The sequence below is a fragment of the Maniola hyperantus genome, chromosome 9 (assembly GCF_902806685.2).
Source record: "Maniola hyperantus chromosome 9, iAphHyp1.2, whole genome shotgun sequence".
Taxonomy (NCBI): Eukaryota; Metazoa; Arthropoda; class Insecta; order Lepidoptera; family Nymphalidae; genus Maniola; species Maniola hyperantus.
In genome coordinates, this window is record NC_048544.1 from 4,750,956 (window position 1) to 4,766,833 (window position 15,878).

Sequence of the window (15,878 nt, forward strand, 5' to 3'; positions counted from 1 at the left end):
TTGAAAGTTTCTATTTTCAGACATTTTTTAAAGAATCATGACTAATATTCCCATTTCCCTTAAAACTAAGCGTAAAGCTTGTGCTAGGAGTGGGTACGACAATAGTGCAACGGGTGTATGAGGAACGTGGGTAGATTAGAATGTAAGAAGAGAAACACTAGAGTTCTTCATACTTAAATCTCTCAACGCAAACTTAGTGGCTCTAAGATGTCCTAAGACCAGTGCCCGGGTTGTTATTCTAACACCCATTCCTCTGCGTGATACCCTGTTAGGGCCCCAAGAGATCTTGGCGCAGTGGCACGGTGAGCGCCGTGGTCTTATAAGTGAAAGGTCCCGGGTTTCAACTCTCGCTCTACCACCAAATACCAGCAAATAATCGCAGTCAAGTACTAACGTATCATATGAGAAAAAGTGCTATCTTCCTGGGAGCACATCAAGGAAAGCTGATAATATTTTCGCTGGGGAAAGTACTGCGGCCGTTTTAGCAGGTGTTAAGTATACTGAATTACCGGCTATCAGCGATATAAATGTTTTTTTTAGGAACACAACTACGACACTTATAAATAAACACAGGCTGATAAATGTATCTATAAAATGTGTACACAGCATTTGCAAAATATCTTGACAAATAAAAAGAACTTAACGAACTACTTAACTAAACAAATAACTAAGTTACTTAGTAGATGAACCCACCGTAAAATGATAAGAGCTTTTTTTGAATGCAGGCTGAGTCATCAAATATGTCGATGCTAGGTATCTTTTTTGATATTTCGTTAAATTTTGCACATATATGCATAATTGGGGTTTGATTTCCTAGATGTGGTTTGGTGAAAGGTATATGGAAGATTTTTGAGGAGAAGGTTAGATTAGATTGAGAAGGTTACTACATTTAACTTTAATTCGTAATATTTTATGTAGAAAGCACAAGTCAAGTATTGTTCCACTAGATGCGGTGCTTCTTAAGTTCATAGTTACAAGATGTTCTAACGAACATCGGTAGTTCACTCAGACACCACTGTCCGCACTCTTGTCAATCGTAATCTGCTTTAGATGCAGTCCATTTTTTTTCAACGAACATAGAGAAGTTAAATCAGACTGTAGCATTAAAGTACCTAATCAAATTATGATAACGTGAATAATTTCACTTAAGGCGAGTCACCGAGGCTAAGCGGAAAAAACTGGTTTGCTAGATCAAATGTTTTAGGTATTTACTATTAAATAATGGCCTTGCTAAAAATATACAATATACCTAAAGACATTGTCTAAAGAATGTGCTACTTTGATACACAATAGGAAGTACTTCACTCGATCAAATAAAATCTTGAAATAAGCCGAAATAAAAGTGTAAAACGAATTATTTAATACTAAAATTTCTGACTTGGCAAATAATTTTTATATGGAAATATTTGTCTTTAAGTACTACAGAGAACCTGCTAAATTTTGGTTTTCAACAGGACTTCTATAATTTATTAAATTCAAATTTAACGTTTGAAACACAAAATTTAAACGTTGCCAAGCGGTTTACTTCAAAGCCGCGCTGCCCGCCTCGGTGACTCGCCTTAAGAGTAATTGCGCAAGCTTAAATTTTACAAACCGACTGGGTCTGGGACTGATTACTATTGACAGGATTGAAGATACCGATGTTCATCGAAACATGTTGTTACTCATATTCTTCATCTTCTTTACTGTATACTGTTCAATCCCTCCATTCCTCTTTATCTTAAAGAACGTTTTGAGTACCGATGTGATACACACTCTTTTTTTCTTCGTTCTCAAATAATCTACGCCTGAAAATTCCTACACACTCCTCTTCTTATTATGCTAAATCATTTACTGTTACCGCTATACTGCTATGGAATTCTCTCCCCTTGGATATCAAACAGTCTCAATCACTATCTATTTTTAAAACAAAATTGAAGCTATTTTATTTATCCTCCATTTGATGTGTTTATTTATTTTTACTTTTATTCCACTTATCTGTCGTCTATTCCTCTCTTATTTACTGTTGTATTTTCATATATATATATACATACGTATATTATGTGTATTTACTTTATTTAATTAGTACACCCCTTCCGCTTTCTTTAATTTTTATAATATCCTCTACCCTAAGGTTGCCTGGAAGAGATCGCTATTTTAGCGACAAGGCCGCCTATTGTACATGCTGTATTTGTTATATGTCTATTGTTTTTGTTTTGGTGTACAATAAAGCATATTTTACTTTACTTTACTTTTACTATAAAACACCGCATGGAACATTTATATCGCTGCTGACTGATATTAAAACGAGAGCCGAGATGTATGACGGTTATATAAGAGACAAGGTAGAGACGATCTGGGTGCCCTAGACGCGCCATTGCACAACGCCACAGTTAGGTTCCGGTCCGTATCGGTTCCGTCCAGTGCACACGGATGCGCGTTATTACTACCACTTCGTATAATAATATTATTGTCTTCAGTTTCTAACTATACTGTCTTCTTCTTCTTCTCGAGTTGACGGTCACCTCAAACACGGGCAACCGGCAACCCAAAAAGGCGCAACCGCGATAGCTCAGTCGGTATCCTCGTGTAGGTTGTCGGGCACGCAGGGCACTCAGTCATGTGTGCAATGGTCTGTCTCAGATGACCGCAGATACACTCCGTATCGCGTCCAGAGATGAAGCCTCACTTCGCTAGATTCGCCCTAGACTTCCCAACTCCTGCCTCTGAGGCGGTTGAGCGGCTTCCAAATAGGCCAGTTGAGGTTGTATCCCTCGGCTAGTCTCTCCTTCACGATGATAAACTTCCTACTGTGTTCAAGTTTGTAAAATCAAGGTTTGGTGACGGAGTATAGCTAGTCAAAATAGGTACAAGGGATGGAAGCTTTAGACTGAGCGACTGTTATGGAAAGTAAAGATAACTAACAAAAATCAAATCCACGCTGGATGACTAAGTGATTGACTCGCAGTTCGCTCCAGCAATGCGCGATACTGCAATTACCTACTTACATACTACATAACATGATATTGTAAATTGAACATTTAAAAAAAGAGCAATCGCCGAGTTTCTTGCCGGTTCTTCTCGGTAGGAAAGACCTTTCGAACCAGCAGTGGTAGATTCACTAGACGATCAAATTAAGATTTAATAATTTCGGCATAACAAACATCCATAAAGTATAAAAGTGAATATCTGATCCGCTGGAATACATGCTATATATTTTATTGACTCGTAAAAACACAAGGAAAGAGAATATTAATCGTGTTTTAATAAAACTACTAATATTATTTTACAAGAAATATACTTTCTTACGTGAATAAGGGGTATTTCCCCGCTAGCAATAACTAATTTTCCTTACGATGTTTTCCTGCAAACTCAAAACAAATAGATTCTAAAATATTTAAAGTGCACCCACGACAAGAATTTTGATTCAAAGGTAGGTAGGTATTGGCACTGATTCTGAGCACAACCTAATTTTAGAGTATTCGCATGCTCTTTTTACTAATGTAATATGAAAAGGACAGACACAGTGTGTGGAAAAGGATGCAGATACTCTAAATTTAGTTTAGAGAACGACAAAGGAATCGGTGCCAATGGGGCCGATTCTTTTGTACACAATCTCTAAACTAAACTAAATTAACAGGTCTAATTTTAGTGCTATCCTTTTCCACAAGCAACGTTATGAAAGGGATAGGGATATTTAGACGTGCCATTTTAGTTTAGGTTAGAGATTGTGTACAACGGAATTAGCCACATTGTTACATTTATATTACATAGAGTAGGTACCAATATAATTCGTGCTTGGTGATAAGAAGATATTATAAGGTAGTAGAATAGCGCTTGTACAGTAGCCGGCAAGATACATCCTATCATCATCATACCTTTAGATTTCGGCTTTGTAGAGCGTTGTCTCTATCACTCATACGTTATACGTATGTGACGTGTTGTCGGTCTCAACGACAGAGACAACTCTACAAAACCGCCTCTTTCCAAAGGTCGATGTGCAATATTTTCTGGCGCGTACTGTATCTAAATGTGACCTTGTTTGGGTCACACTTAGGTACAGTAAGGTACATTTTTATACCTATGTAACGTGTCTTAGGTACTTGTGTTTTAACTTTTAATAAATAATATAATATAATTGAATGGTATGTACCTACCGCATTAATGAAACCCACTTTCCAACAGAACCCTAATCAGTCATTCCACAGCAACAAATGGAGTGTGATAATGTACGTTTTCTACCGATTCACGCTAGATGTGTGCCTGCGCGCTATACGCTTTCTACGTAGGTAATTGTATTTTTAATGAACAGTGTTGAAGGAAAGTGTCAACAGTCAAGGGTTGTATAACACAATAGGTATAAGACCTCGACCATAATTACACAAGTCCAGTTACATGACAGGTAGTTAAAGTTACGTTAAATCTTGGAACACCAATACAAGGCAACATGGGTTTTGGAATGAATTATTCATACCATCCTTCACCGTTAAAGCAAGTGATATTTAATTAATTAAAACGCACATAACTCCGAAAAGTTAGAGGTGCGTGCCTGGAATCGAACCTTCGGCCTCCGATAAGAAGGCGGACGTCCTAACCACTCACTGCTAAGTTGCTTTAACGGAGAAGGAAAACATCGTGAGGAAACCTGCATGCCTGAGAGTTCTCTATAATATTCTCAAAGGTGTGTAAAGTCTACTAATCCGCACATGGTCAGTGTGGTAGACTGTGGCTAAAACCCTTCTCACTTTGAGAGGAGACCCGTGCTCTGTAGTGAGCTGGCGATGGGTTGATCATAATGATGATGATTCATACCATCATGATTAAGATTAAAGTCCTTAAAATGGTCCTTTCTTTCTTTCATTCTTTCAAATGTTTCTACTGAATTAAATCGGCAGGTCAGGACTTTGTTATTCCATAATGTGCCATACATTATGGAATAACTAGCCCACAGATTTAGATCTTATCTACTACTAGCAACACGCTTCGGCTACGCACGGGACATTCTGAACAATAATTGTCGTCATATTCAATATTAAACTATACGTATAATTTTTTTTTTTTAATAATTTTTTTGTGTTTACCTACACTTCATGGGAATTACTAAATAATTTTAAATACATCAAAAATTGCGTAACCTACGCAAGAGGAAGGCTTATACGTAGGTATAAACCTTCCTCTTGAATCACTCTATCTATTGGTGAAAACAGCATTATAATCCGTTGCATAGTTTAAAAGATCAAAGCGTTCATACAGTCAACGGAAAGCGACTGTATTTTATGCTATGTTGAGATTTATGAAAGTTTATATTATTAGATAATAATAGAATCAAAATTAAAAAATACATCATTGTTTTATTATGAGATAGATACTAATAATCTTATTAATTATTGTACCTTATGTTTATAAACAATTATTTATAAATAATTTCAGCGCAAATTATAAAGTTACAACAAAAATGTTTTAAAGACAGTATTATGCCTAGTAGGTATGTGCTAGTATAGTAAGGAATACATCTGTTTAAAAATAATCCTTTCCGGCCGAACTACAAGTTTCCACACAATCACACAAAACCACTGGTTATACGTCCAGTTGAAGTGAACATAAAAACTAGACCGCAAATATGTGTGCCGATCGCTTTCACTGATCGAGGACATTTGTCTCCACTTTCAATTTTACACGTCTTTATCGAGACGTCTTTGAAAAAACGTCAACTGACTGTTAAATGAGTCCTTTATAACTTTACTGACTACCCCCGCACTAATTACTTAGATATTTATAGCTAACTAGCTTATTCCCGCAACTTCGTCTGCTCGGACTATACAAATTTTACCCCCTTAAAGTTTAACAATTTCAAAAATCCTTTCTTAGCGAATGTCTAAGTCATAATAGCAATCTGCATGCCACCCGATCCGTCCAGTAGTTTGTACTGTGCGTTAATAGATTAGTCAGTCAGTCAGTTAGCTTTTCCTTTTATATCTACGAGAAAACTACTGACACGAATCCTAGGAGAGCTTTTTAAAAACTTAGATCAGGCTCTTATAATCTTACACTTTTTCAACAGTTTTAAGTTTTAACGTTTACCTTTTCTGTCTCATCTCACGTAGTATCTAATATGGGACTTTTCCACAAGTCACGTTGAAATATATTCATAGAATTCTTTATTAAATAAATTAATGGCGTGTTTGACAATATTTTTCTGAATAGAAAATACCGAAACGGACAAAAAATATACGATGTCATAATTTGATATCATAAAAAAATCTCCACTTCTCAGAAATGTGCGACCTTTAAAATCATACATTAAAACATGTTTAATAACCATCAAAAGGTTTTTTTTATTTTATAAGGCAAAAAACTTTTACGCATGTAAGTAACATTATAGTTATGACTTATGAGACGTCGTCATTTACTTATGTGGTAAACATATTATTATTATTTTTATCTTTAATCTGGATCTAAGCCACGAAGAATCATAAAAAAATTGTCGGTACGGCTACCTAGTCCATAGTAGGTACCGTACCTACCTTCCTACTAACAGAGATACCTATTTGATTATTATTATTACTGTAACCATACTTTGAGCAACGGACCGCACGTCAATTTTTATTTTTTTTATTTTATAAAGAATATTAGCCATGTTAAATGACTAATATTCCCCTTTCCTCTCCAACTAAGCGTCAAGCTTGTGCTAGGAGTAGGTACGACAATAGTGCAACGGGCGGGGTTTGAACCGTCGATCTTTCGGTTTTCAGTCCACTCCTTTACCGATTGAGCTATTGAGGCTCTAATTATCACCTTCCCGCAAACCAGCGGGCTCGATTGCGGAAAACCTGCATCAATCATTATTGCAATCGCAATTGTTGGGGTTGGCTGAATTTATGGTATTCTTGTTGCAACAATGCATTGTAGCCAATAGGGAGCGAGCATCAGCCAATCAGAGGTATTTGCGATCGTGACATTGTAGCTGTCATCCTACCGCAATCGAGCTGCTGGTCCTAAACTCACAAACAGTATACCTACCTGTAGTAACACACTGCCCAGTATTATTACTGGGTAGTGGTTTAAAAATGAATGAATATTATAATCAGAGCTACATAATTGCTAGTAAGTAATATAATAAGACCTTTGCAAAAAAGGTTCACGGTAGTATACGGAAGCCTTTAATTATAACGAGCGTATAACCGCTGCACTTAGAACAATAAAGACAATGATGATGGTGGAAAAACGATACAAAAAACCTATCATTGAAAGATGGCAGTTACGAACATAATTAGCCGTGATAGCCTAGTGGTCTAGACGTCCGCTCCTACTCGGGAGAGCGGGGGTTTAATCCCGGGCAACACCTCGAACTTTTCGGAGTTATGTGCGTTTTAAGCAATTAAATATCACTTGGTTTAACAGTGAAGGAAAACGTGAGGAAACATGCAGGCCTGATAATTCTCCTTAATATTCTCAAAGCAAGTCTGCCAATCCGCACTTGGCCAGCGCGATAGACTATGGCCAAAACCCTTCTCGTTCTGAGAGAAGACTCGTGCTGTGTAGTGAGCCGCCCGCACCGATACCGATAGGTTGATGATGTTGATCATGATGACTTACCAACATGGGTATATTGGGCACCACTACGGAGTCATCATCAGGGCCTGCGCTGAGATCAGGCATGAAGGTGTACGTCCTTTTGTAGTGGAACGATAGTGTGCCGTTTTCGTTGTCCGTGATGTTCACCTTCTCCCATTCTTCTCTGGGGATAACAAAATAATTAGGTTTAAAACAGGAAGGACGAGAACAAAATCAAAGGTATAACGCGTAAAATTTAACGCCTCACGCGCCATTTTAACTATTTGTGTCAAATTCCATGTCAAAAGTACGAATTTAGTCCTTATTTTGAAGGTTAACCGTACTTTTGACATGACAGTTGACCCATAGAGTTATAATGGCGAGTGAGGAGTCATTTTGTACGGACTATACACAACTGTCTAAAACCAAAAAATCGAACATGCCAAAAATATCGAGGTTATGATGGATGACGATCGAGGACGGAAGAATTCAGCTTTGCATAGGTACATAATACATATTAATTTTAACTCTAACAAGACAGTAGATATACTACATAATAATATAATGTGCTAAACCATTAGATACTATACAATGATAATATAGCTACATAAGTACATAACAATACAACTTTTGAAAAGAGCAACTGCAAATTTCATGATTCTAGGTCAATGGGTCAACCCTGTAGGTTTCTTGACAGACACACAGACAGACAGACAACAAAGTGATCCTATAAGGGTTCCGTTTTTCCTTTTGAGGTACGGAACCCTAAAAATCAGCCTTTTTTGGACCTTGGAACTTTTTGCACTTGTAATACATAATACAATTTAAATAAAAAGGAAGTGAATCTCAGGAATTTATAGATAGGTATAGTTGGAAGAAGCTGATAGCCAGTTTCTCTGAATGTGAAGGACGAACGAAAATGTAGTTCCTGTTTGACTTGTACATAAATGTGTTAATTTATCAATGTCTGCTGCATTTTGTGCTGTACTTCATATCGGCTGCGACTTCGTCCGCATGGATTAAGGTTTTTAAAAATCCCCTGCGAACTCTTTGATTTTCCGGCATAAAAAGTAGCCTATGTCTGTCTTCGAGATGCAAGCTATCTCTGTGTTGTAAAATTGGTTAAGGAGATGGGCGGTGAAAAGGTAAGAGATAGACAGACAGACACTTTCGCGTTTACAATATTAGTATAGATTATGTCTCGTCCACACCAATAGAAATTTGCGTTATCCGTAGTCTTCAACGTCTTCTTCATTAGTTGTCATCAACCACGTCTTTATGCGGGAAAGATTATAATGTTCAGCGAAATTTTTTACACTGTATACAGCGTTCAACATACAGCGCAATTTTTACAGGTTGGACACAGTTTTACGTATATTCAAAGACATTTAATTATATATTATTATTTTTATACTTACTTATGTATCGTTACAATAAGATGTCAGGGTTTTTGTAGAGAAAAAGAAAAATAATATGTCCTTTTGCGTATTATTGTAACAGAAAAGATTGTTGGCCGACATGCGATCTTGCGTGACAAAGTACATGCAGTAAATAATAATAATATATGTTTGTTGTAACCTATTGCATAACTAGATCGAGAAAATGCCCTAGAACTTAGAACAAACTGCTGGCATTTAGTTTGTCTTGATAGAGCCCTTATGTCATGTTTGAAATGAAATGAAAATTTATTTATAAAAAAACTATGTCGGTTTACAATTTTGTGTCGGGAACCCTGAAGTAAGTTTAATAAATCTGTGTCTCAGTGTTCCCGCTCCTCCTCCTCAGTCTCAAATATAGATTAAAAGTGTTAACAAACAAACTATAAATAAGTCTGTTTGTTATTTAGTAAGAGTTCAAGAAGAAAGCGCGGACCGGCATTGTCGTCGGCCCGGCATTATCATCTATCCATCCATTCATCAGCCTGCATGCGTCCACTGCTCGACATACCCATTACCTAGGCACTTTGGAGAGCACGCTAATACAGTCCTAGAACGTCTAAAAATGAATGAGCAAAGCGATTAGTGGAGGCTGTTTTACGCTGAAGCAACATCTTGCGACTATGCGGCATGGTAAAAAATAGACCTTCTTTAAATAGTTCTCCCGGCAATTCATGCAGTCTTGCTGCATTTTAAATTATCATTGTATTTACCATGCAGTTTTGTCGCTCACTCTGGATCTGTGGCATGCAATGTCAGACTATGTTACTCTGGTCTGAAGCTTTTCACGCTTCTCCAAGAAGCTTTCTACGCTTTGTGGGAAAATAGATTTGAAATGGAAGCCTGTTCCACAAATTGCATGTGAATTGTGCAATGAATCAATCAACATTTCCTTTACTGATAAAATCCACTAATTCCATATAAGCATAACGATTGAAGCTAATTCCGTGAATCTTACCGAGGTCTTTCCGCGTCTACCGTACGGCCGGTAAACAATGACCATTATTTATGTTTAGCAAGAATTCGTCATGTACCTACGCACGTTAGTGGCTTGTTAATTGATAAACCGGTCGGGTTTGCAATTAGTTTAGAAAATATCAAGCCCATAAAAAGCCTTTACTTGGTTCATACACGGCATCGCACCAGAATGTTAAATTGGCGACACGAATTTGTCGTTAGTGGTAATTAACTGTGGGCAAAGCCTTCCAGTATAACAATTACATAAATGTATAGTACAGTACGCGGCCGAAAGTGATGAACATCGGCCTTTAGAATGACAATTCAGCTTTGTAGAGTGTTGTCTCGGTCACTCATACCAAAATGACGTTTTGTCGGTTTCAGCGACCGAGACAGCTAGTGCTCTACAAATCTGCTATCTCCTTCTAAAGAACGATGTTCATCACTTTTGGCCGCGTACTGTACGCGACAAGACGAGAAGGCAATCAGGGTGTGAGGCGAGGGGACACCCGGCACACCCGCACGTCACCCGTGCTATCCCGCACCGGGTTAGCAAGGAGGCTGTGCGGATATACGCGGCGTCCCCACTCCGATTGCCAACTCGACCTGTCGCATACTATAGGTAGGTATTCGCACAGCTATACCAAAAATGTCGTTAAATTCAACATTAAATAATTGAAGGATTCCCTTGCAATTTGCATTTAAATTACGACGTTTTTATGTTCATTTTATCATTAAATGTGTCAACGCAACGTTAAGCATATCAACTGTAGACGATTTTGTAAATTCCGTTTTGGGAAAAGATTTTCCATTTTATATCATTTAAGACAAATTATATAAAAATGGAAAAAATCATATGGCTATAACTCTCTGTCTCACTGCGTCATAATATTTCGCATTGCAAAAGGAGATGAACCCTTTCCATTGACCACATAGTGGTAGGGATTTTTTTGGAAACGGTGGGTTCCCAGGTCCTTTGCATATTGTTCCAGTTCAATATCATAATATTAGTGCCTTCCAGATACCAGACCTGGTCAAAGACTTAGGCTAATACAAGTGCGTACTCACGAATAAAATAAGTAGTAGGTACTAGTAAGGTATGTAATTCGTCCAGCTAGGTGATTCGCTAACTCAGTGTCTAACACAGAATAATAGCCACCGAGGTTGGTTGGTTCTACATTGCTGCTTCACTGGGTGGTAGTAAAATATTTTTTCGTAGAAAACCTTCAACGGATTAAAAAACCGGCCAAGTGCGAGTCAGGCTCGCGCAACGAGGGTTACGTGCTACAGTCGTATTTTTTCAACATTTTGCACGATAATTCAAAAACTTTGATGCATAAAAATAAATAAAAATCTGTTTAAGAATGCACAGGTGAAGACCTTTCATATGATACCCCACTTGATAAAGTTATATTCGAAAATTGAAAATACTAATTATTAGTTCATAACCACAATTTAATTTTTTTTGTGTGATGTAACCACAAATTCACGGTTTTAAGATTTTTCCCCAAATGTCTGCTATAAGACCTACTAACCTGCCAAATTTCATGATTCTAGGTCAACGGGAAGTACCCTGTAGGTTTCTTGACAGACAGACAGACAGACAGACAGACAACAAAGTGATCCTATAAGGGTTCCGTTTTTCCTTTTGGAAACGGAACCTTAAAAATGGAAAAAATCATATGGCTAGTGACTCTCTGTCTCACTGCGTCATAATATTTCTACTTGCAAAAGGAGATGAACTCTTTCCATTGACCACATAGTGGTAGGGGTTTTTTTGGAAACGGTGGGTTCCCAGGTCCTTTGCATATTATTCCAGATGTCATAATATTAGTGCCTTCCAGATACCAGACCTAGTCAAAGACTTAGGCTAATATATGTACGTACTCACGAATAAAAATATAAGTAGTAAGGTATATAATTCGTCCAGGACAGGCTTGGATTTGTTGTCCATGAACTCTTTTGCATCGCTGGATGTAAACGAACGGTCACAAGGTCGTTCGCGCCCACAACTCGCCCCTGCGCATTACCAACTTATGTACTGGTACAAAAAAAGAGTACTCACGAATAGACGTAAGGTCCTAATTCGTCCAACACTGGTTTGGAGCCGTTGTTCAGGAACTCGTCCGCGTTCGTCACGTTGTACACGTAGACGTGGACGAATGGTCGCACGGGCGGTCGCGCCCACCACTCGAACGTCATCGAGCCCGGGCGGAGTACCAGCTCCTGCGTAAGGAAAGAAAGTAAGAATTACATTTGTAGAACTCATTTTACCTTATTATTTAATTATTACAAAAAAATAGAGTAATGGTTCTTGGGATTGCGAAAGGACAAATAAGTGTGAGCAGGCATCTTTTAAGTGCGCTCTACTTTAAGCTGCATCAGCTCTTTCAAAAAAAAATTTATTACAATCAAGCGCAACTCATTTAGTTATTCGGTTCCCATCTCGAAATCCCATTAATGATCGTTTCTTGGAGTAGCTCCAGGCTAAAAAGCTGTCCTTTGAAGACACGCAAGCTGCAGAATCAATGCATTCTTTGGAGATTCCAAGGTTTTTCGAAATAGCCCGAAGGTGACTATTCGAGGTCTTAAAGTGTATAAGAATCCCAACTCCCGAAATAATTTGATTTTCATTTTTGTTTCTTTTACATTTCCAAAAAGCGGTGATAGATTAGTGATTAAGACGTCCGTCTCCTTTTCGAGAGATTGGGGGTTCGATTCCAGACACACTCCTCTAACTTTTCGGTGTTATGTGTTTTAAGCAATTAAATATCACTTGATTTACGGTGAAAGAAAACATCGTGAGTATAAACTTGCATGCCTGAGAATTCTCCATAATGTTCTCAATGGTGTGTGAATTCTTCCAATCTGCTCTTGACCAGCGTGATGGACTATGGCCAAACCCTTCTCATTCTGAGAGGAGACCCATCCTCAGTAGTGAGACGGTGACAGTTTGATCATGATGACGATGATAAGATTTTCATTGTAACCAAGCGCAAATATATCATAGGAAAAACATCTAAGCTAGGCTATCTTCAAATTAGTTAGGTATGATAAGTATTGTAATCACGCACAATGAATTATTTTAAAACAAAATTGAACTCGTATCACTTTGTTAAGCGTGAGAGAAACGTTAACATTAATTAACGTTAACTTGTTACAGGTTCACGTAAAAGTAATCCGTTAAACGTTCGGAAAGTCAGTTTAGTAATGCAATACAAGCAGGCAGTTTGTACCATATAGTACTTAAGGCGATTGTGCACGCATTCGTATTCGATTCATATTCGTTTTCGTAAATATGCGATTCGAACGTAGTGCCTAGTAAAAACGACTGTGGTTTTTGTGGCACTAAATGTAGCAGAAATCATGTGTACCTACTCCATATAAGTTTAATGAAATAAAATAAAAATAAAAAGTGGCCGTCATACAAAACGTACATATGCTTGTGCACCCATTTAATTCGTATTTTGACGGACCCGTATATCTACGAATATAATACGAACCAAATTGGTGCACAAGCGTACGTACACTTTGTATGACGGTCACTACGTATCATATTTTTCGAAAACGAATACGAATTGAGTACGAATGAGTGCACAATCGCCCTAAGCAGTTATTTGGGTGAAGGTGAACGGCGAACGAGTATCGCAGATCGCTCCCACGTGCTTTCAAAACTTTAAAACAATCGGGCGCTTACTGTGAGATGAACCTTGAAAGGGTCCATTCGTATAATTAAAGTTTTCGCCGTGTTAACAATAGACATCGCGAAGCTTAGACACAGCTTAGACTTTGGGTATGAAAAGCGAGATGCGAGTCAGCAGGGCGATTGTCTAAAACCTGCATCAATCATTATTACAATCTCAATTGTTCTGATTGGCTGAATTTGTGCCATTCTTGTTGCAACAATGCATTGTAGCCAATAGTGCGCGAGCATTAACCAATCAGAGATGATTGCGATCGTGATATTGTAGCTGTCAAACAACGGCGGTAGGGCAGCAGGTACATCGGCTCTTACACACTGCATTGTAACTTAAACTACTTACAGTACGCGGCAGAAAGTAATGTACAGGCTTTGTAGAGCGTTCTGTCACTCATACCTATAAGACATTTTGTCGGTCTCAACGACAAAGACAATCTGCTATATCCTTCTAAATGTCGATGTACATTACTTTCCGATACGTACTGTTGACCTGCTATAATAAATCAGTGTCTAACACTGAAAGATAGCCACCGAGCTCATTTGACATTGGTTGGTTCTACATTGCTCCTTCATTGAGTAATATTAAAAAATCGCCAAAAAACCTTCAATGGATTTAAAAAAAATGTCAAATGAGCTCGGTGGCTATCATTCAGTGTTAGACACTGAGTTACCAAATCAGTAGGCTGACTTAGCCCCAAAATTTCAAAGCTACAATGTAATGCGATGATCGCAGTTAGGTACAGTTCTCCTGCTGCTAACGTCATCAGTACCCTTATCATCAGTACCCTTATTATCAGTACCCTTATTATAAATGCAAAAGTGTGTTTGTTTATTGGTTTGTAGGTTAGTCCGTCGATTGCGACGTGATTGAAGGACGTGCAATGGATTGACGTGTTTTTTTGCATGGGTTTAGATAAAGACCTGGAGAGTGACATAGGATACTTTTTATCCCGGAAAATCGAAGATTACCCACGGGATTTTTGAAAACCTAATTCCACGCGGACGAAGTGGTGGGCATCAGATAGTTTGCAATAATAATTTCAGTGAATGCTTTTGCCAAACCGTTTTCATTCTGAGAGGAGACCCGTGCTCAGTAGTGAGCCGGCGATAGGTTGATTATTACGATGATAATAACAAAAAACACACTCCAAAAATAAATAAAATTGCTTATTATTTCATTAAAATTTCATGTTGGATGTCGCAAGCTTAAAAGTACCTAACTAAGTCGAGGTCGCACAGTGGTTGGTTACTGGTTAGCGTTAATAATATCTTAATCGGGAAATATTTCAACTAGACCGTGCTGGCGAAATTTTTTACAGCCAGCCCAATAGGTACTTTATCTGAGGAATCTGAATTAAGTACCAATGGCTAAATAAATATAAAAGAAAAAGGTGACTGACTGACTGACTGATCTATCAACGCACAGCTCAAACTACTGGACGGATCGGGCTGAAATTTACCATGCAGCTAGCGGGATAAATTCAACCATTAAGTGGGTGAAATAGGGGTTTGAAATTTATATAGTCCACGCGGACGAAGTCGCGAGCATAAGCTAGTCTGGAATATTACAACGTTGGCACTTGGCAGACCCCATCTAGGTGGAGAGACGACATCAGACTTTTTTTCAATTCAGATACAAGTTACTCTTGACTGCAATCAAGACTAGTCGCAAGGACCCGCGTAGAAGCACAGGTAGAAGCAGAGTAAATTTTGATAGCGGTACTTACATGGTCTATGAACATGCGAATCCACGAGCCGAAGAATATTGCGCATGTGATACCCAGTAGCAGTAGAACCACCGCAGAGGCCAGCACGAACCCTGCCAAACAAGAAAGTACACTATTAGCATTGGCTTATATAATTATTATTTCGTATGGACAGGGCACCGACTCATTGGTACTTATGCGCCAATGCAACCTCAGTGGCGTCTGGATTACAAACGGGTCGTTCAATAGTATCTAAGAGGTGGCGCTGATTTATTTGGTTTGTAAACCGTGAAAAATTTTGTTCGCTTGATCCTCGTCATTTTATATCGATGATTTTTAGTGTCATTTTACTATTTTTTACCAATTACATACATACCCAACGATGACATAGTTAATAGTTATTTGTTATACAGGGCTGCAAAGTTGTTATTTTGGCGCGAGAGTTTGTATTGAATTCCGAACCACCAAAGAACTCTAAGATTGAACCACGAGTAAAGCGAGTGGTTCAAAAATACAATCCTGAGGGTAGCAAGGAATTCAAAGTCA

At 38.1% G+C, this 15,878-nt stretch overlaps 1 protein-coding gene across 3 annotated transcripts in view; it reads right to left on the bottom strand.

Moving 5' to 3' along the window:
• Positions 1-15,878, bottom strand: part of emp (epithelial membrane protein) — a 90,971-nt gene that overhangs the window by 13,517 nt on the left and 61,576 nt on the right. For all 3 annotated transcript variants that reach the window (XM_034971564.2, XM_069500712.1, XM_034971565.2), the window contains 3 exons: positions 15,354-15,445; positions 11,992-12,152; positions 7,576-7,717 (listed from right to left, as the gene is read on the bottom strand). In XM_034971564.2, the coding sequence (XP_034827455.1) occupies positions 7,576-7,717; positions 11,992-12,152; positions 15,354-15,445 (395 nt within the window). The remainder of the gene's footprint in view (positions 1-7,575; positions 7,718-11,991; positions 12,153-15,353; positions 15,446-15,878) is intronic.